The following is a 24,689-nucleotide window of genomic DNA, read 5'->3' on the forward strand; positions in this document are numbered from 1 at the left end:
CCAGCACACGTATTGTGACATGTGCTTTCTCAGGCTATGGCTCATTTACTCAGAAGCCTGTCAAAACTTATACCACACTAGATTTGTTAGGCCTTACTTCAGTTCAAGTTAAGCTTAGTTGAAAACATTCAAACAAGAAAATCAAAGTTATCACTTAAATTACATTGCTTCAAATGTGATACAGTCAGGACTACCAGGAGCTGGATCAAGTCCTCAAGTTGCATTAACTAGGGAGTAAGCACATTTAACCCAGTGGCCGACTTCTAGGCCAACAAAGCACTGAGGTAGTTAATGCTGCATGGGTGCTACAGGTGAAGTGTGATTTTTGTCACTCTCCCCTTCCCTCTATGACTCCTGAAAATATGTCTCTGAGGGCCGTGTGTACCTCAGGGACATTTTTGGGAACCATAGATTCAGAGGGAAGGGGAAACTGAAAATTGCCCTTCCCCAATAGGGCATGCATAGTGTTACTGCACCAGTTCTTTGTTAGTCTGGATGTAAACCAGGGAGATTTCATTCTGAGTAAACATGTATAGGATTGTGCCTATACAGGCTTTAAGATGCCACAGGATCATCTCTTAATCTTATGGCAATGAATTCCATATATTTATTGTTCAGCCCCTGGTGGCGCAGTGGTAAAACTGCCGCCCTGTAAACAGAAGGTTACAAGTTTGATCCTGACCAGGGGCTCAAGGTTGACTCAGCCTTCCATCCTTCCGAGGTCGGTAAAATGAGTACAGTACCCAGAATGTTGGGGGCAATATGCTAAATCATTGTAAACCGCTTAGAGAGCTTCGGCTATAGAGCGGTATATAAATGTAAGTGCTATTGCTATTGCTATTGCTATTGCTATCAGGGCTGTTATTACAGTAACATACACAAATAAATATAGCCTCCATATATAAATGTGTCCTTAACTCTCAGCCCCACAGATAAATTAACAAATGCTTTGTTGATTCAAGCTTACTGGTTATCTCATGTGTATAATGTTCAAGTGTGTGCTGATGCTTGGTTGCACAGGCTAGAAAATCCACACTTCCCCCTCACCCCATGGGATTTTTGAGGGTTTAGAAAAGTCAGAACTGCTGTGTACTGCATTCCTTACATAAAATCAGCACCCAAAACCTTTAATTAGTTTTAATTAACATTAAATCAAGTGCCATTGTTTTCAGTGGAGGAACAGTTGAAACGCTCCCTCCATCCTGTTCTTGGATGTTTAGGGGTTGTTCTGTGTTTTATGTTGCTGCCTGTTTCCCTTTACATAATGCTTATTGGGACATCTGCTGGCCCTTGTACAAACTTCACCACTGACATTCAAAACTGCAATGGGAAAAATTACTAAAAAAACAAGCCCATGACACACAAAAGCAACAACTGTCAGCAGCACAGGATCATAACTGTATTCTAGTTCTGAAGAAATAGCCATGCAATTTTTTCAGTACTGCCAGACAATGATATTGAACAATTTACAGTGGTGACACCTCCATCCCCCTCAGCACACACCCCTCATCTGAACCACAACAATTGCCAATGTCATGAATACAGAGAGATCTGTCAAAATAAAATGTAGATTGCCAAAAGAAAGACAACGTTGACAACATAACACAAATCAAAAACCCTCAACAACTAGCAAGGAAATCATAGTGGGATGCTAAAAAACAAACAGAAAGCAAACACACACGTATGCACACTAATGGGGAAGGATGAAGAAAAGAAACAAAGAGGAAGCACAGATCAGACAATGTAGAAAGTGTGAGAGAGAAAACTACTGAGGAAAAAATTCACTTCAAAAGCATACACTGCAGAGATTAAAAGCCATCACCTATTAAATTCCAGAACTGTTGCCCTAAGCTCCAGTCATTGTTGATGGGCACTTCAGCTAATATTTAATATTTATAGACGCCACCAGTTGATTGAAAGGCTCTCATTTGAAAATCACTGTTTGGAGACGCTACATGTCGAGTGTTGGACCCAACCATACAGAAATGGTTCCTGTATCACCACAGCTGGATGAGGGCTAGTAAGCTGACACTTAGGTCAGATAAGACAGAGGTGCTGTTGGTTAATGGCTTATTGTCTCAGGGAAGAGGCCTCCGACCTGTTCTGGACAGGGTTGCAGTCCCCGTTAAATATTATTGCCCACAATCTCCCCAGGGTAACACAGGTGTTCCAGCACCTGCAGTGTTGTGGTGCAGGGCTGTTCTGGTCAGACTTAAAACTGTGCAGTCACAAGTTGCCCAACGTGGCACCCATAGGAAATAATGTGCAAAGAGCCCCGTGAGCAGTGCTGAACTGCCCATATAACCCTGTGGAGAATGTGGGGCAGACCTTGCAGCTTGGAAGTGCTGCTAGATGGTGGCATCAGTTGTCCATAATACTATTCACTAGCTGTACCCTTTTCTGGACAGAGCTTGCCTATCTACAGTTATCCATGCTTTAGTCACTTCCGGGCTTGATTACCACAATGCACTGTATGTGGGGCTGCCCTTGAAGAGCATTCCAATAAACTACAATTGATACAAAATGCAGAGGCCAGATTGTTGACTGGGACCAGATGTTGTGGATACATTATTGAAGTGTTTAAAGATCTTCACAGACTATTGGTTGGTTTCCAGGCTCCAGTACAAGTGCTGGCTTTAGCTTTTAATGCCCGTATTGGCTTGGGACCGGAGGATCTGAAGGACAGACACATGAGTCAGCCCATCCGTTAAGATGTTCAGAAATTCTACTGTGGGTTCCCATACCATTGGAGGTGAGGTTGGTGGTGACCACAGCATCTCTTGCTGGCCAAATTATTAAGCTCCCTCCCCAGACGTGTGTACCTTCTTTACTGTCTTTTAGGTGCCAGTAAACAAAGTCCTTCTATTTCTCTTGGGCTTTGAATGGCATTTAATAGCCTTTTATGGGAAATTGTTTTCTCTTCACTTCTATGCCTGAGGCTGTGATATAGATTTTTTTCCTTTCTTTTAAAGTGCTGGCTCCTGTCTTTTCCTTATTTTTGCATCTCCTATTCTGTGTCATTTTCTTTTGTATCACATTTTATTTGGAATCTGCCTTGAGGCAAATGCAAAAGGTGGGATATAAGCCCCTGAAAGAAATAACACGAAACAGTTCTCTATCAATAGGGCCTTTGTCTTCATGAAGCACATCATTTCATTGATGGAATTAGCTGCTAAGGGATGTGACTATGGCCACTGTCACTGATAATTTCGAAAAGGGATTGGACTATGGAGGAGGAGAAGGCTATTGCTGGCTATTAGTCATGATGGCTATGTGGAACCTCTAGGTTCAGAGACAGTATACTTCTAAGTACTGTACCAGTTGCTGGAGGGACAATCACAGAAGATTGTTGCCTGCTTCCATGCCCGGCTTCTGGCTCCCCAGAGGGTGTAATCATGTTGGCCACTATGAGAAACGGGATCCAGCAGGGCTCTTAAGTTATTTTATTAAACCTGTGCCCAAGCTCCACTTAAAATTGGCTGAGCCCAAAAGGCAGCAACTTTAAGCACCTTAGCTTATGAAAACAAAACCCGCAGCCATAGTATGTTCACAGAGCCATTATATTCCCACCGTTTATTCGACCTCGTTGCAAAACCTCCCACAGTGCAATGGCCTATTTATAGCCTCCCCCCTTTCCCCACAATATTATGTATATTTAAAACTTGGTTGGGAGCTCTAGGCAGACATTCCATAAATAGTTGCTGTTTACCCACCTACTTTGACAACCTCTTGTTCTGTACACAGAATGATTCCAACACTTTATTTTGGATACAGACAAAATGGAGGAGGTGATTTCTTGAAAGAGGCCAGTTTCTGGCCAGGGATGTTTATACAAATTGTCTTCAAGCCTCTTTTGGGCAGGCATGCATTTCCAGTGAGATGGTTAGAACATTGGCAGGTATCTAACCTAACAGAGCTAGAAGGCACAGAATCTTTCCTATGAAGGACTAAAATGGGTGCGCACACACACACACACACATTCAGAAGTATAAAATATGGTTCATAGTATAGGGTAGGGGTCCTGACCTTGGGTCCCCAGATGTTCCTGGACCACAGCTCCCATAATCCCTAGTTATAATAAAAGTACGTCTATTATTTCCAGAGCCTTGACTCTTGTGTAACATTTGTACAATTCTTGCCATTTGCACAAGTTGCATTACTGGACTGACATGCCCTTGTGTGCGATACCAGCCACTAGCTGGAAACATTGGAAACACAGTGTTTACACTAAAATACAAGTGCTAAGTACATGACACCATCATCCCAAAGCTTTTGAACTCATTGGCTGACATAACCGACAGCCCTCTAGCAATGGAAGGAGAGCTGTGGGTCTGGAAGGAGGCTTCAGCGTCCCTGTGCTGAAGGCTTTCTTGCCGATCATCAGGCACAGAGGGAGGGGGGAGGAATTTTTGCATCTCTACTCTGACACAGGCCCTGAAAAGGCAGGTCTGAACTTACTGAGTTGGGCACAGCTAGGGTTGCCATACCCCCGGAATTCTGGATATCACCCAGATTTTAAACATTACAATCATTTAAAAAACCCACAAAGCTAACCTCTAGCCCTTGTAGAAGCGGAGTTATGGAGCAAAACATGCAATCACTATTCTGCTCAACCGCTGGACTTGGATTAAGAGAGGAAGAGCACAGGATGCTAGCTGGGAGGGGTTCACTTTTACAAGTACAGTAATCCACTGAGGAATGTTGCCTTGTTTGTTTGAATGTTGCTGATAAGCAGGGGATTTCTATCGGGCAGTTGAGAGGATAACTTGTTTTTGATGTGAATTTCTCTGCCTACCAGGCTGTGTATTGTAATGTTTAAGGACTTTTTTGGCTTTACATTCAGTGCATGCCTACTTAGAAGTAAGCACCGTTGGTTTAAATCAGATCGTCTCTCAAATAAGTGTGTACAGAATTGCAGCCTTAATTAAAAAGCTGTGCATTTTTTTGTTCCATTGCTGCTGTTAATATGTCAAGGAAAATGGTCAGGCAAAGATATCTTCCCCAACTACTGTTGGTAGATATCTAGAGCAAAAACAAGTCAACTGGAAGGTACTGGTGATAACTTGCATATGCAAATTATTTGCAAGCCAGTTTACATAATATGCAAATTAGGCACCCGGATTTGGAGAGCCTGAATATGGCAACCCTAGGCACAGCATTAGTCTACACTTTGCAGATTCCTCTTTACGTCCCTTTCCTGGCTAAAAACACAGCCTAGCACTCCAAACTGGAGCAGGAGTGTGAGCATTTCTCACAGTGGATGAAGGGAAACATAGAAGAGGCAGGAGACATACAGCTGTTTCCAGTTTAAATCTGTAGCTTTCAAGAGGCGGTTTAATTCTTGAAAAAAATTATTTCAGTTAATAAATTTTTTAAAAATGAAAGTCATGACTCTCTTTTTCCAGCCATTGCATCTCCTTCCCTGGAAATGCTGCTCATCAACATACAAAACAGCAGAAACAGGTTTCTGGAAATCTGGTATTAATGAACCTCCATTCATTAATATCTGAGTCCCAGCAAAAAACAACTTTGTTTAGTAGATGGGCATCCGCTCATGCTTTAATGAGCATCTTTCTGAATTAGGTTAAAATAAACCAATATCAATCGTACCAGCTGAACTGAGCAATTGTGGTTTATTCTAACCTACTTACTTAAAATAAACTGCTGTCTAAAACCAAGGTTTGAAGTGTTACAGATTGCTGTTTATTTCAAGTAAGTAAGAACAAACCAAGATTGTCACAACTGATCTTGTTTTAGTTTAACCTAAGTTAGAAATGGGCATGGGATGGGATGGGGAGCATGTGCTTCTGTGGCTCAGGGATACTGGGGAACGGGCTTTAACCACGAAGGATCTATGTGATATCTGAACAGCCATCTGTACATTGGGTCCAATGATGGATACGTGCTGTAAGCCCTACCCTGACACTGTGCACAAGTATGCAGAACACCCAACTTTATCAGTCGTGGGGAGGATCTCTCCCTGGGTCTATTTGTCTGCAGACAATTGCTGCACTTGTGGACATTGGCCAACATGACGTGCAGCACTTCAATTGCCAGTAGATTTCATGCTGGGCCTGCTTCAGACTCATAAGGCAGGCCAAATGCTGCTCAGAAAGAGCGGTTGTTAAATATTCCTGTTGTAGTGAAAGGGAATAACTTATTGCAGACTTCTCGTGCAACAACTCAGGTTAATTGGCGGTGGGGCTGCCTTAAGAGCCCACAATCCAGCACTGGAATACTGCTGCTGCTGTGTGTGTAGTCACCCAGGCTTTTGGTTTAGGGCGATTTAAATGTCCACTTTGGGACTGGCTTGTATGGTGCTGCTCAGGAATTTATAGTGGCCATGACAACTATGGGCTTATTCTAGTTAGTCCTGGGACCTATGCATGTTGCTGGTCATACGCTATGTTTGGTATTTTGCTCAGATCAGGGGGGTGTTCCGTGGGTTGGGTCTCCTGTACCTTCCCCATTGTCATGGACAGACCATTTCCTGGTTAAGGTTGGTCACACAGTCATGTCTAACACCTACAGGGGTGGTGGACCTATTAGAATGGTCAGCCTGAGAAAGCTCTTGGATCCAGCAGTATTCCAAAAGGCCTTGGTCAGCCTGATAGATGACCTTCACCAGGAAATGGACAGAGGGAGTGTGGCTCTTCTTTTGGATCTCGCAGTGGCTTTCGATACCATCAACCATGGTATTCTTCAGGATCACCTGAGGGATTTGGGGATAGGAGGCACTGTTTTATGGTGATTACGCTACTATGTCTTGGGCAGATTTCAGATGGTGGTGCTTGGCGACAGTGCTTCTTCAAAATGGGAGCTACTATATGGAGTCCCTTAGGGCTCCATTATGTCACCAATGCTTGTTAACATCTACATGAAACAGCTGGGTAGGGTCATCAGAAGATTTGGTGCCAAGTGATATCAATATGCTGATGACACCCAAATCTATTTCTCCTTATCAACATCAGGAAATGGTATTAGGCCCTTAAATGCCTGACTAGAGGCAGTAATGGGCTGAATGAGGGATAATAAACTGAAGCTGAATGCAAGCAAGATGGAGGTGTTCATTGTTGTGGGTCATAATCTGCAAGATGGGATAGAACTTCCTGTTCTGGACGAGGTTACACCACCTTAGAAAGAACAGGTTCTAGCTTGGGAGTGCTCTTGGACGCTGGTCTCAGCCTGGTGCCTCAGGTTGAGGCTGAGGCCAGGAGTACTTTTTACTAGCTATGACTGATTCAACAACTCCATCTGTTTCTTGAGAATGACCTGAAAACAGTGGTACACCAGCTGGTAACCTCTAGGTTGGACTACTACAATGAGTTCTTTATGGGGTTGCCTTTGTACGTAGTTTGGAAAGTTCAGTTAGTTCAAAATGCGGCAGCCAGATTGGTCTCTGGGATATCCCAAAGAGACCACATTATGCCTGTTCTTAAACAGTTGCACTAACTGCTGCTATGTTTCCGGACGAAGTACTGGTTATTACCTTTCAAGCCCTGAATGGCTTAGGTCTGGGTTACCTGAGGGAGTGCCTTTCTCTACCAGATCCCCACCGCTCATTAAGATAGTCAGGAGGGATCCATCTTCAGGTACCACTGGTTCATCTGGCGGTGACCTGGGATAGGGCTTTTTCTGTTGTTGCCCCTAGGTTGTGGAATACGCTCCCTATGGATATTAGAGGATTATCTTTCTTGGAGGCCTTCGGGAGAACCATAGACACTCATCTTTTTAGCCTGGATTTTAACAATATCTAGTTTTAATTTTAATTTTAATCTGCTTTTAATTGGTTTTTTATTTCAGTGTAAACTGCCATGAGACACTTTAGGAAGGGTGGTATATAAATCGAATGAATGAATGAATGAATGAATAAAACCGCAACTGTGTTCTGCTTCTTCTGCACACCTAGATTGGCAGGACAATCCCAGAACTCACTGCAAGTAGAATATAAAGGAAACTATTCCTAGTCATTAATGTCCATGTCCCAATTGAGGAAGCATAATCCAATTATTTCTGACTATTGGTAAGGGTGGCCAGTCACCCACCCTTACTTATGTTTGCTATAAAGGCATCCTTTGGAGGATGTGATTGCTGACCTGAATGTTCACAGCAGCTGTGAGGAGTGGGAGTGCTCTCTCTTTTCCTAGCTCACTGCTGCAGTTGAATAATTGCTGCTGTATTTTTGTTGCATTGTTTTTATTGCTGTCCCATCTTTTGTTGTTAATCACTTTGGATTATTTGTAAGAGAAATAAATGGATTTCTCTTACAAAGATTAAATAAGTGACATGTTTTCCCTTTAACAGTAACCCTAACTCTTCTGAGGCAAATTGTTTCGCCCTAATGGTAGGGCCAGCCCAGTTTCTTCTGCTTTCTTGTCAGAAATCGCTGAAAGAACAACACAAAAGCAAAGGAAGAAGATGGTTCACATGGGATGAATGTTTTGGGCTAAGTAAAGAGGGACTAAAGAGAACACAAACTACTGAAATCTGTGGGTGCTTTTATTTTTTATTACTACATGGTAAATTTTTCACACAAAGTACTGAAAAGGATTCCCAGTGATGGTGTTTTATAGCTCTGAAGGATAGAAAGGGGTATTCAGGACCGTACTAGACACTAGGACATCAACAGACCTTCATAATGCCTGAAGGAGTAAACTATACCAGGATGATGTTTGGTACACACCATCTCCTGGCTTGTGCCTGTCCTGCTGTTTCAAGTAATGGGCTGTGGATTTCCCAGTTCTAAGCTTGCTGACTCATAATTAAAATGCAAAAGGAAAGCTCTACTGAGAGTAAAACATGCTTCTTTCTCTTGTGTTTTAACTCAATGTCATGGAATAGTCTGAAATGGAGCCTTCTTCATTGGACCAAAAGACAACATTCTTGCTAGTGTGAAGTCCCAGGTGACCAGGTCCTCTTACTAGGGATGTGAGAGTGAGGTTCTCTGGCATGTTTCAGTTCTTGATTAAGCTAGTAACCAGAACCTAACTTTCAGCATCAGCTCTTTCATTGTCTTTCACTTAACTAAAACATTCAACATTTACAGACAATCCTCAGAATCTGTAGCTTAGTAGTGAATCTTTAAATTAGGGACCTTTCTGAGATGTGCAGTCAGCAGTCCTTTATTTAAAGGCAAGGCAGCAGAAAACACACAAAAAAGCTCACCCTTCTTTGACTAAGATATGTGTGTATATATAAATATATATAAAGCCAAAACACAGCATTAAAAAATTACTTCTATTTTGAGACACCTTTCCATTTTCTTTTTACACATCACTTTGAAAATGTGGATCATTCAGTCTTCATATTGCCTCTTCCCCAAATTTGTCTCTGTGCAATGTCCTATAAACTCTCATGCCATGGACTTCTGTCTGTTTTTCTCTAGATGTGTGATTTTTAAATAAATATGAAGGGAATTTTAAGTTCCAGTTGTGCAGAATACTTACAGAACCTTGCTTATAAAATACGTGGAATGAAAACACAATTCTAACATGTGTCAAGAAGTATAAAAACATAGTGAATTATCCTGCATAAAGCCATTCAGAAGACTGTCAGCTCCCTTCACCACTCCTGTGAATTACTTCCCTCCCCAGTGATATAAAATGTACCATATTCTTTAACAGACCATAGTGCACAGAGCAAGAAACCAGCATTATTTCTCAGTCTCTTTTCCTCTGTAGTCTGGCATGTGGTTCACTGTATTTGAATGTAACCACCATAAGCCCGCATTCCATGTGACAAGATGACCTTATGTTTCCCCCCCTCCCCCCTCATTTGCTAGAACAGCATTTTGCCAAATTTATTTCAGCCAGGAATGACGACAAAGCACATAATAGGGCATTCCTTTTAGAACATTCAGAGGTTTGTCCACAACTCCAGATATAGCTGACAGAACCTTTCCCTGCAAACATGGTATGTTGTGTGTGTGTGTGTGTGTGTGTGTGTGTGTGTGTGTATGCATGCATCTCTCTTTTGGGGAAATTTTGATCCCTAACACAAGTTTGTCAAGGCTTTGTATGTGGCGCTGGTTCATTATTTCAAAAGTTCTCTCTGTAAGTTTGTTTACATGGTCAATTTCCATAGACACGTGTGCAAAAAATTGCACCTGTGCTGTGGAAGCAAGTGGGCACAATCCTGCAAGAAGATCTCCTACACAAGCCTAATTGAGAAGACGGCATCTTGTGCAGGAGATATTCCTGGAAAGCTACTCTTAATTTTGTTAAGACAGTTATTAGTGCCTCACCAAGAATATTGTCTCCTTGTTGAAAAAGGAGTATCAAAATCTGCTTTAACAAAACCAAGGATTTAACCTCTCTGCCTCATTTAATGCACATTGTTATAACATACTTTAAATTGTATTCATTCAGACAACTTTTGGTTTTGTGCAATATGTCAGTGGAGAAGACTATACTGATGATCAAATGAGAAGCCCACAGCAAAGAAAGAAGTGAAACACCATGATACCCACAGAAAGCTCAAAGTAAATCAAGTTGCAAATTCCAGCTCCACAAATCAAAATATATTTTCCCACTTTCACCCACTTTACATTTAGAAAAACAAAAAACAAAAAAACCTGGTTGCTCCTAACATCTTGCTTTATGTTTAAAGCCCCTAACCTCTCTGGCACTGGAACATCCCTCAGTTTTTACAAATATATAAATAAAAGTTAGCATACAATCTTGTCAGCCTCCCCACAATATTCTGGCTTCTAGCATGCCCCCTGAAAATAGCAGTGGGACTGTACAATAGGAACAAGCTTCCTTCTTAGTAGGTTTCAGGTTGAAGGGACGCATTCTGGGAGAGGGGGGCAGTCAGAAACACACACGAGGTCTGAACTTGTTCTGCCTTTCAGCCGGAGTCCATAGTAAAGAGCTGAATATCTTGTGGGTTCCAGTAAAGTGCCACAGCGGAGTTGTACACGAGGGACCAGACATAAGGGATGAAAAACTCTTCAGGCTGCTCCTCCTCTACGTACTTAAACTTCAGCTCTGGAAACTTCTGGAAAAAAGAAAGGAGAGTTTAATGAGAGAGTGCGTGAAAGCCTGAGGGAGACTGAAAAGGAGCAAGCAAGTTCTTTTTAAGCAGCAAAGTCGGGTGACAAAATAAGTGGGGAAGGAATGGACTGCTTTGACCTAAAAGGAGCAAACAGAGTAAAGTAAACACTGGAAGCTTTCTTGGAACCGACCGAGATGTACGGCTTAACTCGCAAGTTCTTATGTTTTGCTTCCACTCGCCACCCCCCAGAATGTACATTCCTGTGAGAGAGTGGCAATTATGTTGCTCTCTGTTTATCCTCATACTTTCCATAACGGTTTAGGGGATGGGGTGGAGAAAGGGAATTGGCTCTTGGGTCTTCTGCGTCAGTGTCACTGTTGAGCCTGCAGAACTCCCTTTCCTTGCAACTGCTGCCCAAAATGGTACCATCTGCAGGAGCACTGGGTGTCCATGGGTCATATCAACACGATAGAAGAAATGCATCAAGAATGCCCTTCCCACCATGCTTCTCACTGAATCACAGGCTAGCAGTCTCTGTGGCCCTTCCTGAGATATTTATTCTGCAGTTACCATGACACAGCCAAATCACTGATAAGCAGAAAACAGCAGCTATTTGCTTTTTGGCATCCTTAGGAAGAGCTGTGCCTGTTGTTTTATGTTGGGATGCCCATAAGGGGGAAAACACAATTAATGATCTCTCCTTTTTGTACTGACTTCTAAATTCTGCCTATGTCAAGGGCTTGGCAGGAGTTCAGATAAAAGCCACATTTCAGCAATAATTTCAGGGGGAAGATAAAACACGTCCCGCTCTGCTATTTATAAGGATGTGGGTAAGGCTAAGTGCAAACTGCTACGTGGTGACACAAGCAAAACAAGGCTGGCAAATGCCTTGTGCCCCTTTGCCTGTTATTAATGGTCAACGAGAGATAGTGTGGCAGCCCCTGTGGACAGTCAGAACTTGGACTTCCATGGGCTCAAATTTCAGTTCACAGGATGTCCTTAAGCCACTTTCTTCCAACAACAGGTCCTCTGCGTTGTGGGCACAGAATGTTAACACCCGGGACTCCACATGGCTGCTGTGAGGATGGATCACATAGCACCTATTTCCAATTTGCTCAGTTATGCCCTACTAATTGAGCCAAGAGGCACCTCTCTCAAGTGGTGATTCTCTTTATTTAGCGGGGGGGGGGAGCAACTGGCCCTATCCAACCCCAGCATAGCATCCCTCCAGTGGCTGTTGCTGGTTTCTGACTTCTGCTTCTTTTTTAGATTGTGAGCCCTTTAGGAACAGGGAGCCATTTTATTTATTTATTTGTATTTATATAAACTGCTTTGGGAACTTTTGTTGAAAACCGGCATGTAAATATTTGTTGTATTCGTAATACATGTAGGCTATTTAAAACCACAATAACAGAAGCTCAATGAGAACTTCCATAACGTAGGAAAGGTAGCAGCACATCCAAGAGGATGCCAGCAAGGCTAATGAATGGAATCAAAGAACCTATAAAAGGCAAGCAAGATTCCGTCAGAAAACACGTTTTAACTAAATGAGAACAAAAAGATGCACAAACATAGGAAAAAGCTATATGAATGGTTTTGTATTGCTAAAAACTTTGAAAACTAACAAACATTTCTAAAAATACATCAGAAATGGGCAACCAATTAGGTAGGCAAGCTGGACTGTTAGATTACTAGGGAGGAAAAGGTATGATGTGATCAGACTACAGAGAAGCTGAATGAATTCTCTGGGGTCTGTCTTCACTGTGGAAGATTTTATTTATTTATTTATTACATGTTATTGATTTATTACATTTTTATACTGCCTCATCTAGCGGACCTGAGTGGTTTACAACCAATAAAACAAATAAAAGTAATTGCAATAAATTTTTTTAAAAAAATTAAGACAATTTAAAACAACTTAAGTCACTGAAGTCCAGACTTTTAGCAACGAGAAGACTCTTCAAGAGAGCCCTTAACTCTTGAAGGCCATTAGTATTGTTAAGCCTGAGATTTCTGCGGGGAACACAGTCCACAGAGCTGTGGAGAAGGTCTGGCCCCAAGTCACCACCAGACAAACCGGTGACAGCTAGACAGGCCTCTCCTAAGATGCAAGACAGACAAAGTGGTGCAAAGTTTTATTAGTAACACTCTTCTTCTCAGCTGCAGTTCATACATTTGCTGTAATGGAGATATGTCGCAGAGTGGTGGTCCGAGCTCCCAGCTTCGCCCTCACAGAACATGCACAATTTACTAAGGGACAAATACCCAATTGACTAACTTGAGTTGTTCCTCAAAAAACAAAATGTAGTTCAGACTAGGGCCTGGTGCTCAGAGGGGGTGATCAAAAAGAGTCTCTGCTACACCACTTCAAAACTACAGGTGAGGGTTTGCATGACTGAACACCTCTCCATACAAAAAGGACTACATGCCTCACACAGAAAACGAGATAGTGGGGGTAGGAGAGCTCCAGCCTCGTCTTCTGTCTGACATGCTATTTTTGTCTAGGGAGGGGGATTTTTGGCTAGAGAGGCATTTAGTCACGTGGGTCCTCACTAGAAGTGGCAGAGCAGAGACACAAGTTTAGTATCTCGGTGAGGAAGAGGCCAAGATAGCCTCATCTGCATGGCAAAATGGCAGGAGATGAGTTTGCTTCCTGTCCTCCATGTAAGGGTGACACCAGCCTTGACAAGTTATGAAATGTGACTCAGAATCACCCTGAGACTTCTCTAAATATATTTGCAGATGAGAAATGGGGAAAACGTTAACGGATTCATTTTTATAGAACTGCACCATTCAGGGCAGAGAGGTTCTCATTCAAAACTGCTTGCATATAACTGTTGTCATGCATGTGGGTCAGACAGGTGTGGGTCCCAACAATACAATTCAGTTGAAGCCTGCCGCTGAATGCAATGCTAACACTATTTACTTAACCAACCACAACGAGCACCCCCCCCCTTAAATAAAGCAGACGTCTGAGTTGGTGGCTGGGACAGGAGTATGTAGCTAGACAGGTCCAAAGTTTACCAGACTGTCTGAGCCATCATGTCTGTGATCATATGCAAAACCACAGGAAGTCCCCATGAACAGATGCATCTCAGTAACCACCACCACCACTTCAGTGCAATTTTGTTTCCCCTAAACACCCAAACGATCATGCAGACAGCAACAGAAGATTGTGTCTGGCTTGACACCAGAGGGTTTTAATGCTACTCTGAAGAAGCCATTGCAGTATCTCAGTGATCAGATTTCAGTTGCCAAGGAGGCCAATGTAAACAGTGAAAAATACAATTCAAACATAAAACAGATTAAAATGAAAACTGGATTGAAACTAAATAAATAAAAGTGGTGTCTAGACTCAGTTTCCTATCTGTAAAATGGATACAATGACTTTCCTTATAATACTGGGACAAGTCAGGCTGATTTCAGAAGTAATGTGGGAAGACTTCTGCTCCATTCCCTAGAATTCATGCTAAGAGTGTTGCAGACTTATATTTTGTTCCCTATGCTGTTTTAACATCTCCATGAAACTTCTGGAAGAGGTTGTTGGAGGGATTGACAAATCCCCATACTATCTTTCTCTAAATGCTAAACTGTGTCTAGTCACCACATCATCCTGGAATCTGAAGGCCATTTCACACATTACACAGAAATACACACAGGTTTGCCACGAAATGTACACCTGACAGGCAGTTGCTACCAATCTCAGGTCTCTGATAACTATATCTGCATGATGCATTTATTTCGGAACACCTGCTTGTTGCATTTACACTTTACATTATTAGGTGTATTAAGTAGGCTGACACTTAAAAAATAATGCAAGAAATAGCTGCTAGGGCAATTGTTTTGCAGGAATTATATTTATTAGATATTTATTAGATTGTTAGCTCTAACAGTTATATTTTCAGTGGACACTTAAAATGGAAAGTGTAAGAAACTTGGATTTGCAAACCAATGGGTCTTGCCTGACTGGCCGAGTATCTCTCTTGAGTTTATGCTTGGTAGCAGTCAACAAATTTGTCACCACATAATGTGTGAAATGATTCCAAAAGTCATGGTTCCCAGCTAGTCTTTCATTTCCAGTCTGACACATTTTATTACAATTTTTATATCCTCCCCCCAACCCCATTTGGAGGTAAGGCAGAAAAATCACCACAATAAAACATTAAAATCCAACGGAAAACAAATTACTAAAAGCAACAATCACAAAGAACCAAAAAGGAGAGAGACAGACACCATTAAAAGCCACATCTATTTCCACTGGCCCTCCTCAGATCTCAGGCCACCTCTGTGAACTGCTGTTGTCTCTAAAAATTCTACACCTCACTATGAAGCAGCCCTGGACAGCCCAGAAGCCTTTGCCTATTAGATGCCGATCCCCATATCTGCCAGAGGACATGTAATGCATGTTCAGAAAGGGAAAGTAGAAGTCCACTGGAAAATCCCTCATATTTCCTTTCCTTTCGTGGTTTCAATTTGTTCAAAACTAATTGAAAGCAATAAGCCTGAAGTTTTGCAAACAATGGTAGGCCATTCTTTTGAGGGGCTATTCTTCTTGGGGTGTCTGGAGTGGTGTTTGATATTGTATTTCCTAGAATATTAGACGATCTGAATATTCTCCAGAGCCTTACAAGTACTTTGAGGTCCACTGGCACTATTTGCATTGCTTTCCTTTGAGGAGACAGAAAGTCTCCTCAACATGTTTCAGCCTAAAACGGGGATGTGATCCGGTTGAAGTGTCCACATGGTATGCAGCCACGTCTGCCTGATAATATCTTTATGCCTTTTTTTGGACTTACAGAAGAGACATCAACGGTGGAAAAACTCACAGTCAAGAGAGACAAAACAGACCAGTGGAAATTTACAGGGAAAAGCAAGATCAGTCCTCCGCCTTGACTACACAGTTGGTTACAGCTTTATTGCTAAATAGGTTTAAAGTACTAGCTATGGCCATCTCTCTTTTGCACACAGCCCTTCTTTTGCACTGCTTCCTAGAAGTTGGAAACCAACCAGAGCATAGTAAAACCACACGATAGAGCCATTTTGCTGAAGCTAAGCAGGTCTTGGTATGGTCAGTGCTTGGATGGGAGACCCATGTATGCCATCTTTGGAGATGAGGCTGTAGCCCAGTGGTAGAGCACCTGCTATCTCAGGTTCAATCCCTGGCATCTCCAGGTAGGGCTGGGAAAGACTCCTGCCTGCAACCTTGGAGAAGCTGCTGCCAGTCAGTGTAGACAATACTGAGCTAGATGGACCAATGGTCTGACTCGGTGTAGAGCAGCTTCCTATGTAACCTGGGAAGAAGCAGGAATCATTTTGGCTCTCCCTCTAAGCATGGTGAGCAGCCACCATTTGGGGCAAAGAATATGCTTTTGTATGGAGTAGGACCCAGACTCAATCACTGACATCTCCAGTTCAAAAAAAGATCTAGGGGAACAGAACTTGGAGATCCGCTGCAAGATAGAGTAGGCAATACGGGACTAGATAGATTGGATACATGGTCTGATTTGGTATGAGGCAACCAAAAACTATTTAGTTTAGAAAAAAATTGACTGTGGGGAGACATGATAGAGGTCTATAAAATCATGCATGGGGAAAGAAAGAAAGTGGACAGAGAGTAATTCTTCTCTCTCTCACACCAAGAGTTCTCCTTTGGGAGATATTTATTCAGGGCGTTTGCTTTGGTTATGAATCTGGAGCGCAGACAGTTCTTGTGCAAAGACGCATCTTCAACTTCCTTGTACAACAATACTTTCAGCATACAGTGTCTGACTGACATAAGGAAACCAGTCTGGAGCACAGCCAAAACTCCTTTTCAGCCTAGCATAAACTTCAATGTAGGCTTTACAGCAAGATGACTGTCTCCTCCTGTCAGCTTGCTGACAACAGGAGACCGTCGTGTTGCTGTAAACTAGAACTCTCCATGGCAGCATTGTTCCTCCTGTTCACTGAAATTGCAATATAGATTTCCTACACCCAAGGGCTGAAATTTACACGTGGCATTTAAAGTGTTATTACCCTGAAGGGCTTGGTTTTTCCTTAGTCCAGTGTTAGACAACTTGAATCACTCCAGCAGTTGTTGAATTACAGCTTCCACAATAAATTGTGGCTGGGGATGATGGGTATTGTAGTTCAGCAACAGTTGGAGTGCCTCAGGTTGCCTACCCCTATATACCAAACGATGGTGCGGCCACACCTGGAGTACTGCGTACAATTCTGGTCACCACATCTAAAAAGGACATTGTAGAACTGGAAAAGGTGAGAAGAGGGCAACCAAGATGATCAGGGGCCTAGAGCAACTTTCTTATGAGGCAAGGCTACAACACCTGGGGCTATTAAGTTTAGAAAAAAGATAATTCTTCTCTCTCTCACATAACACTAAAACCAGGGGTCATCCTATGAAATTGATTGCCAGGAAATTCAGGACCAAGAAATGGAAGTACATTTTCACACAACGCATAATCAACCTATGGATCGCTCTGCCACAAGATGGGGTGACAGCCAACAACCTGGGTGGCTTTAAGAGGGGTTTGGGTAACTTCATGGAGGAGAGGTCTATCAACGGCTACTAGTCGAAGGGTTATAGGCCACCTCTAGTCTCAAAGTCAGGATGCCTCTGAGTCCCAGTTGCAGGGGAGTGACAGCAGGAGAGAGGGCATGCCCTCAGCTCCTGCCTGTGGCTTCCAGTGGCATCTGGTGGGCCACTGTGTGAAACAGAATGCTGGGCTAGGTGGGCCTTGGGCCTGATCCAGCAGGGCTGTTCTTATGTTCTCTCTTGGGCACAGTGTGGTCACTGGAATAGGATGCGCTGAAAACCTGACCCATGAAAAAACCTTTTTGAGTATTCTTCCCTCTCCTCCTTTCTGGTTTCCAGGATTTTCCTGCCAGTGGGCTACTGGCTCTCCTCCTGAAGTTCATCTGCAACTCTTGCTACTTCATTATGGCAAGAAGCAGCAGAAGGGGCACAAAGTACTTCACCTTGTTCTGAAGGGACAGGTGATGGCAATGGTTATGCTCAACGGAATGCAAGTAACCACATGAAGTCTCCTCCTAGTTGCCTCCGCTGCAGCATAAACGTTAATCTCTTTGTCTCCTGGTTCTTCAGAGACAACTGCAAAGCTAATTCACAATTGCTCTGGGTCAGGGGTGGGGAAACTTCACCCTCCAGCTGTTGTTGAACTACAATTCCCAGCAACAACATGAACCACATAAAGTCATTGTAGTAAAAACAGTTCTTGCTTGCCAAATCAGTTTTCCAACTATTCATGCTTATCATTACATGGGACTGATTATAGTCAATGAATCACACACAATTATTTTAGCAAGTCATATATAAGAATGAAACACTTCATAGTTCACAGATCAGCATCTTGGTTCTCAAATGGAGCAACTATTTCTGAAGTAACCATCTTCTGCATTTTTACATAATAAAAATGTAGATACACTAGAAAAGGTTTGAAATACCGTATTTTACGGACTATAAGACGCTACGGACTATAAGACGCACCTTAATTTTAATCCAGTTTTTCAGAGTTTTAACATATTAAACTGTTAAAACACATAAGACGCACCTGAATTTTGGTGGATATTTTTCGAGGAAAAAAGTGAGTCTTATAGTCCATAAAATACGGTAATTAAAAAATGATGTTTTGCTAAAAAAATTACCAAAAGAATTGGGGATTTGGGATGCGAACAGTTAAGTAAGCAATTGATAACACCGATTACATAATTTTCAAACGTCACATAGAGAAAAACAGCTAACAATGATCTGCATGGATTTTCACTGAAAATGCACTCAAAATCCCTCCAAGAGAAATTTTGTGCAAACAAATTGGATGGAAGCATTAAAGTTATGCCTTCTGCAAATCACTTCATAACAATCCGCATATAAATGCGCATTAGAGATCTAGAGTAACAAGATTGGAAAGCCACCAAGTCTGTCAAAAGTGATGTCCTCTATGCATTAATCCCATATAGATCCACATTACAGTATGTCACAAACCAAAAACAGTTGAAATACCTAATGGCTGCAGTCAGACAACTCCAGATATGTTACCCCAGGGCCATAGGCCAATCTGTCTTGGAGGAATGGTCCTTCCATAGTAGTTAGTACAGCTCTGAACAAGAAGCAAAATCTGTCAATTGAGTCTTCCCTAAACATTGTGGGGAATCTTCTCACACCAATATTGTGGATGACAATATTAACTTTTAAAGAAATATATTATCACACAATTGGAAAAAATCTCCCAAACAAATCAACTTCAGATATTTCATCAGTGTTCAATAAACCAATGAGAAGCAGCTTCAAAGGTAACCTAGTGGGATGGTTCTCACTCCATAGCAAAAACTCAAAGAATTGGAACATCACACAGGAAACAGACCAGGTCTGGAATCAGTCATATTAAACTACAGCGGAGGATGCTATGATAATTTGCAACTAGGGATTTGTCCCACCTTGTGCCCTAGTATAAGAAATAGGAGTAATTAATTGTACATAGCAAAGAGGGTCTCTATTATAAGAAGACCCAAGCTAGAAATACGTGGTAACAAGGGCTGTTCCTAGAGTATGGCAAGTCAGGGCAGTTGTCCTCAACTGAAGCAGGCCCCACAATGCCCTGCCCTGCCCCCATACTGCCTCCAACTGCTTGGCCAGAAGCCACTGATGTGGACCTCCCCCCCGCCCCCCCGGCCGCCCGCTGCTTCTCTTGCTGCAGCCGCAGTGTGCATCTACTGGCTGCTTTGCCTGCTCAGGGTCCGTCTGTCACTGCTCAACGCTGGCTGCTCCAACAGCGGTTGCTTGCTCGCCCTAATACGGCAGGCACTTGCGTAGCTTTGTTTCCTCCGATCAGGCAACCTGATCTTCTGAGTGATACTTAAATTTCTTCTTCTGAGTGATACTTAAATGTGGGGAAAGAAGCCATATAAGAATGATGGAGGGTTGGCAAGTGAGTCACTAGAACACAGACGGACCCGGAGTGGGTGAAGCGGCCAGATGCATGCTGCTACAGCCAGAACAGAAGTGGCAAGCAGAGCTGGGAGGAGGCAGCTGGGGTGGTGGAAGAGGGCTGGTGTCAGGAGGAGGTGAAAAAGAAGAGGGGCCATATCAGTGGCCGCTGCCCAGGGGAGGAGGCCAATACGGCAGAGGGAATAGATTTAATTATATACTTATGTTAAGGGCCCCTGTACCCCTTTAGGGACAGCTCTAGTGGTAAGTGAGTGAAGGAGGGAGAAAGGGAAATAAAAGATACTGTCTTTTCCCTTGTCATTTTACATATGAGCCTGGTCCCTTTTGTGTATTTTAGCAATTAATGTTGGATGAAAATGTAATGTACCCATTCATAGCAATAGACATGTTTTAGTTATTTGGTCAGTCACAAACATGCAACAGGAAGAAATCTACAGCTACAAACATCTTTGTAAATCTGGTTTTTTCCCCTAATGTACCATCTAAATTATGTACTTGGGTTGCACTTTCTAGATGACAAATAAGTTAACAGGGTAGGCAGGTGGAAAGCACTGAAGTTCAATGTGTTATTCACATGCCAGTCTTATAAGGCAGACAAGAGCAGCAGGCAAAGATAATAGCCCACTAAGGCTGCAATCCTATGCCTGATTCCTGAACTTGATGGAATTTATTCCTGAGTAAACATGCACAGGATCGTGCTGTTGCCAGAAAAGAACACGCACAGTTTTTAGTCCCATTTATTTGAATGGGACAACAAACACACATGTACTTAACATTTTCCCCACTGAAAGTGATAGGGCTTCAAAGTACTTCACATTAGCTGAAACATGTCCAATGTGAAATGGTTCATGCAGTTCTTCTGGACAAAGAATGATATAGTATCATTGATACCAGTTTTGGATAAATATTCAAACTACAAAATTGCATGCTGATTACTTAACTTCTGCAAGCCAGATGAAATCAAACAACAGAGGGTGTACTCTAGATAATCCCCCCTTCTTCCTGGACAGTGCTGCTGCTGATTCTCCCACTGTCCACCAGTACCAAGAACAATAAGTAAAGGATCAGGGGCTGACAGAGAAACTGGTAGACTAGAGGACTCCTCTAAACCAGCCAATGGTCTGAATTCTTCCCAATTTGGGGGAAAAGAAGCAGGATGATTCCTGGGCTATTCTGACACAAGCTCTGAGGAGTTCATCCTTCCCCAATGTGCGTCAGAAGTGCTGCTGCAAGGAGCTTTCCTCTCGTAATGCAAACTATTCTACAGTACTCCAGAGCAAAGCCATGGTAGCCAAGGGCTACAGCAATGCCCTTGCCCTTCTTCCCAAGGAAGTTTTTCCTTGGAAAACCTCAAAATTTCAAGGGCTACTCAGATTTTGCAGAGCAGCATACCAGAGCAAGAAATGGGGTAGAGGAGAGGAACACACATTTTTAGACTCCTCTTTTCTGCTGGTGCATAGAGACGCACACCCACCCTGCTGTCGTGTGGTTGCTGCCAATTATCCCACAGCTCTGTTGCAGTTGAGACTGGTAAATAAAGTCAGGGGGTGGATGGAGAACTTGTCTGAGAATAATTCTCAGTTGGAAGTTTGCTCCTCCAGATTTTCCAAACTTCAAAAATTATCCTCCAAAACTTAAGATAATTTTGCCAACTCCTCTAGTGGCGCTTCTGAGTGGCATCACTCAGAAAGATATGAAGTAGGTAATGCAACCCGATTAGTGAGATAATATGCAGATTTAAAAAAAAACTGTACAGATTTCTTCAACATGCAGAATGGGAACATCTATAAGGTAAAAAGGTAAAGTGTGCCATCAAGTCAGTTTCGATTCCTGGCGACCACAGAACTCTTGTGGTTGTCTTTGGTAGTGCAGTAAAAAGGTGCCACTTTTCCGCGTTTGTTTCTCGTCTACATTTTTAACAGAATAAATGTTCCTTTTAACAAAAGAATGGAAAGTAAAAGTGCATGTTTACATAATGGCAGCCAAAGAGTATATGAATATGATCTGGAAAATGGAGAAAGAGATGTCAGCTCACTGCAAGATTTACTTGGGGCTGGGGGGAGAAGAAGGAGAGCCCCTTGAAATAAACAGGTGCACTGTAATTTTTTGTAGGGAACTACATGGGCACAAGGAATTAGGCAGAAAAGGGAAGGTTATACACTACGTGACAGAAATGGTCGACAAGGAAACTGTTTCAAGACATATTGAGAAAGAAATTGAGGGAAATGACAAGATCCCTCTAAACAAACAAGCAATAAACTACTAACAAAAAACTCACATAAAATGGTTCTAGTTCCTGACCTTGCTGAAGCATTTGTGACCCCATTAAGCACACAGAGTGATTGACTGCTTAGACAGATAAGTAAAATCCCTTTGTATGTTTATGAGTTTGGGGAATTAAAAACAGAAAAACAGAATAATCCCCAGATCTGCATTTCCCTGTTATTAAAATACAGCAATTGCATATTGTCATCTTTGGACACCACACAAAAGGAGATGAGTGTATTAAGCTACCAGAATAACCTTTACTGACTTACATGAAATGGACATCAATTGCTTCCTACTGAGGAATGTACAGAGGACACATAAGAACGGGGGGGGGGATTTCTGGCCACTCTAAGGGAAGGAGTGAGGAAGTTTTACAGCTAAAACATCCTCTTTTTTAGCTCATTGCTTTTTCATGTAAATATTTAAACTTTATAAGGTGAATAAAGATTAGTGCTTTGACTTATAGAAACATTTCTGATTAAAAAACCGGAACTGCTCACAGTCAGTTGTGAGTTTGTAGTCAGATATGTTGGGAAAGTGTAGGGAATCATTCCAGGGTAGCTGGACCATAAATACTAGCAGCCTAGTTTGTTTTAAGTTATTTAATTGTATTACCAATTAATATTTAATAAATGATATGTATTAAATAATGTTTGCCAATTATCTCATTGCTTTTGCACTCATTGGCCAGAAAACTGGGAGGATGAAACAAGTTTATGCCTCAGTGTGAAATTGGGTAGAATATGTCTGCACATAGTTCCTTACATCACCAGAAGTAAACGGTCCAGAAGAGACAATTTTAAAAAAAGTATGTTAAAAATTGCAGAGAAGCTGGCATATTTCTGAGAAGGTCAGGCCCTCAGTCCCCCTGCAACTACAGCCAGCCATACCAGGTCAAGAGAGGAACTCTCATGGATGTGCTTTCCAATCTGCAAACACCAATCTGTATTTTTAAAGAAATGCTACACGCCATCAATGTGAGCACAAATGCTTTGCTTTTCAAAAGTCCCACACAATAGCACCAAAGCCCATGTATGTCACTTGCTTAAAGGGCTGTGGAATTAATCCTCTTTCAGCTCCATGAAAGCAAAGCACAAGCTTCCGCTTTCCACCTTTTGTAAGCAGAATTCTGTAAAAAGCTGCAGTATAATTTACACAAATGTGACTGATTAGAACAACCAACTATTTGTCTTATTGTTAGAACTAGGCTGACTTACCAGCCCAGTGGCTCCTGTTCAGACATGGAGCTCTGGGCAAGAACGCTGCAGGAAAAACAGGCTTTAATGTTGGAAAATGGAACAATTCTGTGGTACACGGAGCCCCATCCATAGACTGTGGCCTGTATGGGCAATGTCCAAACTAGTTAGTCATGACTAAGGATCACTGAAAGAAATGAGACAATCATGACTAACTTAAATCCAGACAATTTTAATGAAACTTTACCTGGATGTTTCCCAACCGTTTTTTTTTAAGTGGGGAAAAAGGTTCGATAGAATTGTTGGAATCTAAAACGTTATCCAGACCAGCTTCTCACATCAAAAAGACATACAGACAATGGAAACATTTTTGCACCCTCTGCCTCCCCAGCAAAGTTCACAGTACTTTGACATCCATAGTCTGTGCCCTCTGGGTGAATCTAGTTTAGCAATGATACAAATTGTTGTTAGCCTATTTTTATAGAACCAGCTGAGGGGGGAAAAAAAAGGAGGGAATTTTGAAGAGTGGAAGATGCTTCCAGTTCTTGGTTATGCTGACAATGTTTCCTTGTGCAATATGCATATTTCTTTGTTATATGTAAATTTCAAAAATATGAAGATGTGTGATAAAGTTTATTTGAAACGCAATAATGTGCCAACAAGGCATTAATCTTACTGCAGAATTCTAAAAGTGTATTCTCTGTGTGATTGCTTGGGGTTTCCAATGGATAGGAAGAGCAAAGTCAGGTTTAGATTCATAAAACTACTCTTGCTCATTCCGAGGATACATATACACTGCATATTTACACCTGTCTGAAACTGAGTTGAACCTCTTTAGGGTGTCATGGCTTCCTCTGAAACCTCTACTTTTGTTACTGTGGTCTTGCATGGATTCTAAGAATTGTTACTGAAGGCTCCTAAGCCCTATTCAGACATTATACTGCATCTGCAGTGTACAGTACACAGGTACATATTTTGGTGTAAATGACTGTACAAGCATTCATTTAAAAAGTGAACTTGGGTAGAGGTCCCTTCAAATACAGGGTAAGCAGACTGCATGTTTGCTGAATACAATGTGTGATTAGGGTTAGAGTCTCTGCATAGAACAAGTCTACAATTCTATAACTGGATGACACGGCAGTTGACTGGTGATAATTAGTAATGCAGACATGCCCAAAGTTACCACTGAGACTTCTTGTGGGGAGAAAATGAGATGAGGCTACTTTGCAACTCACAGGTCCCCAGATTTGGGTTGCCAAAGTCTGAAC

At 42.1% G+C, this 24,689-nt stretch overlaps 1 protein-coding gene across 6 annotated transcripts in view; it reads right to left on the minus strand.

Annotated features, from left to right (window-relative positions):
* Positions 1–9,106: 9,106 nt before the first annotated feature.
* The window catches only part of DYM (dymeclin), a 292,392-nt gene continuing 276,809 nt past the window's right edge, over positions 9,107–24,689 (minus strand). For all 6 annotated transcript variants that reach the window (XM_053297362.1, XM_053297363.1, XM_053297361.1 and 3 more), the window contains one exon: positions 9,107–10,998. In XM_053297362.1, the coding sequence (XP_053153337.1) occupies positions 10,849–10,998 (150 nt within the window). In that variant the 3' untranslated portion in view covers positions 9,107–10,848. The remainder of the gene's footprint in view (positions 10,999–24,689) is intronic.

The sequence above is a fragment of the Hemicordylus capensis genome, chromosome 2 (assembly GCF_027244095.1).
Source record: "Hemicordylus capensis ecotype Gifberg chromosome 2, rHemCap1.1.pri, whole genome shotgun sequence".
NCBI classification, from domain to species: Eukaryota; Metazoa; Chordata; class Lepidosauria; order Squamata; family Cordylidae; genus Hemicordylus; species Hemicordylus capensis.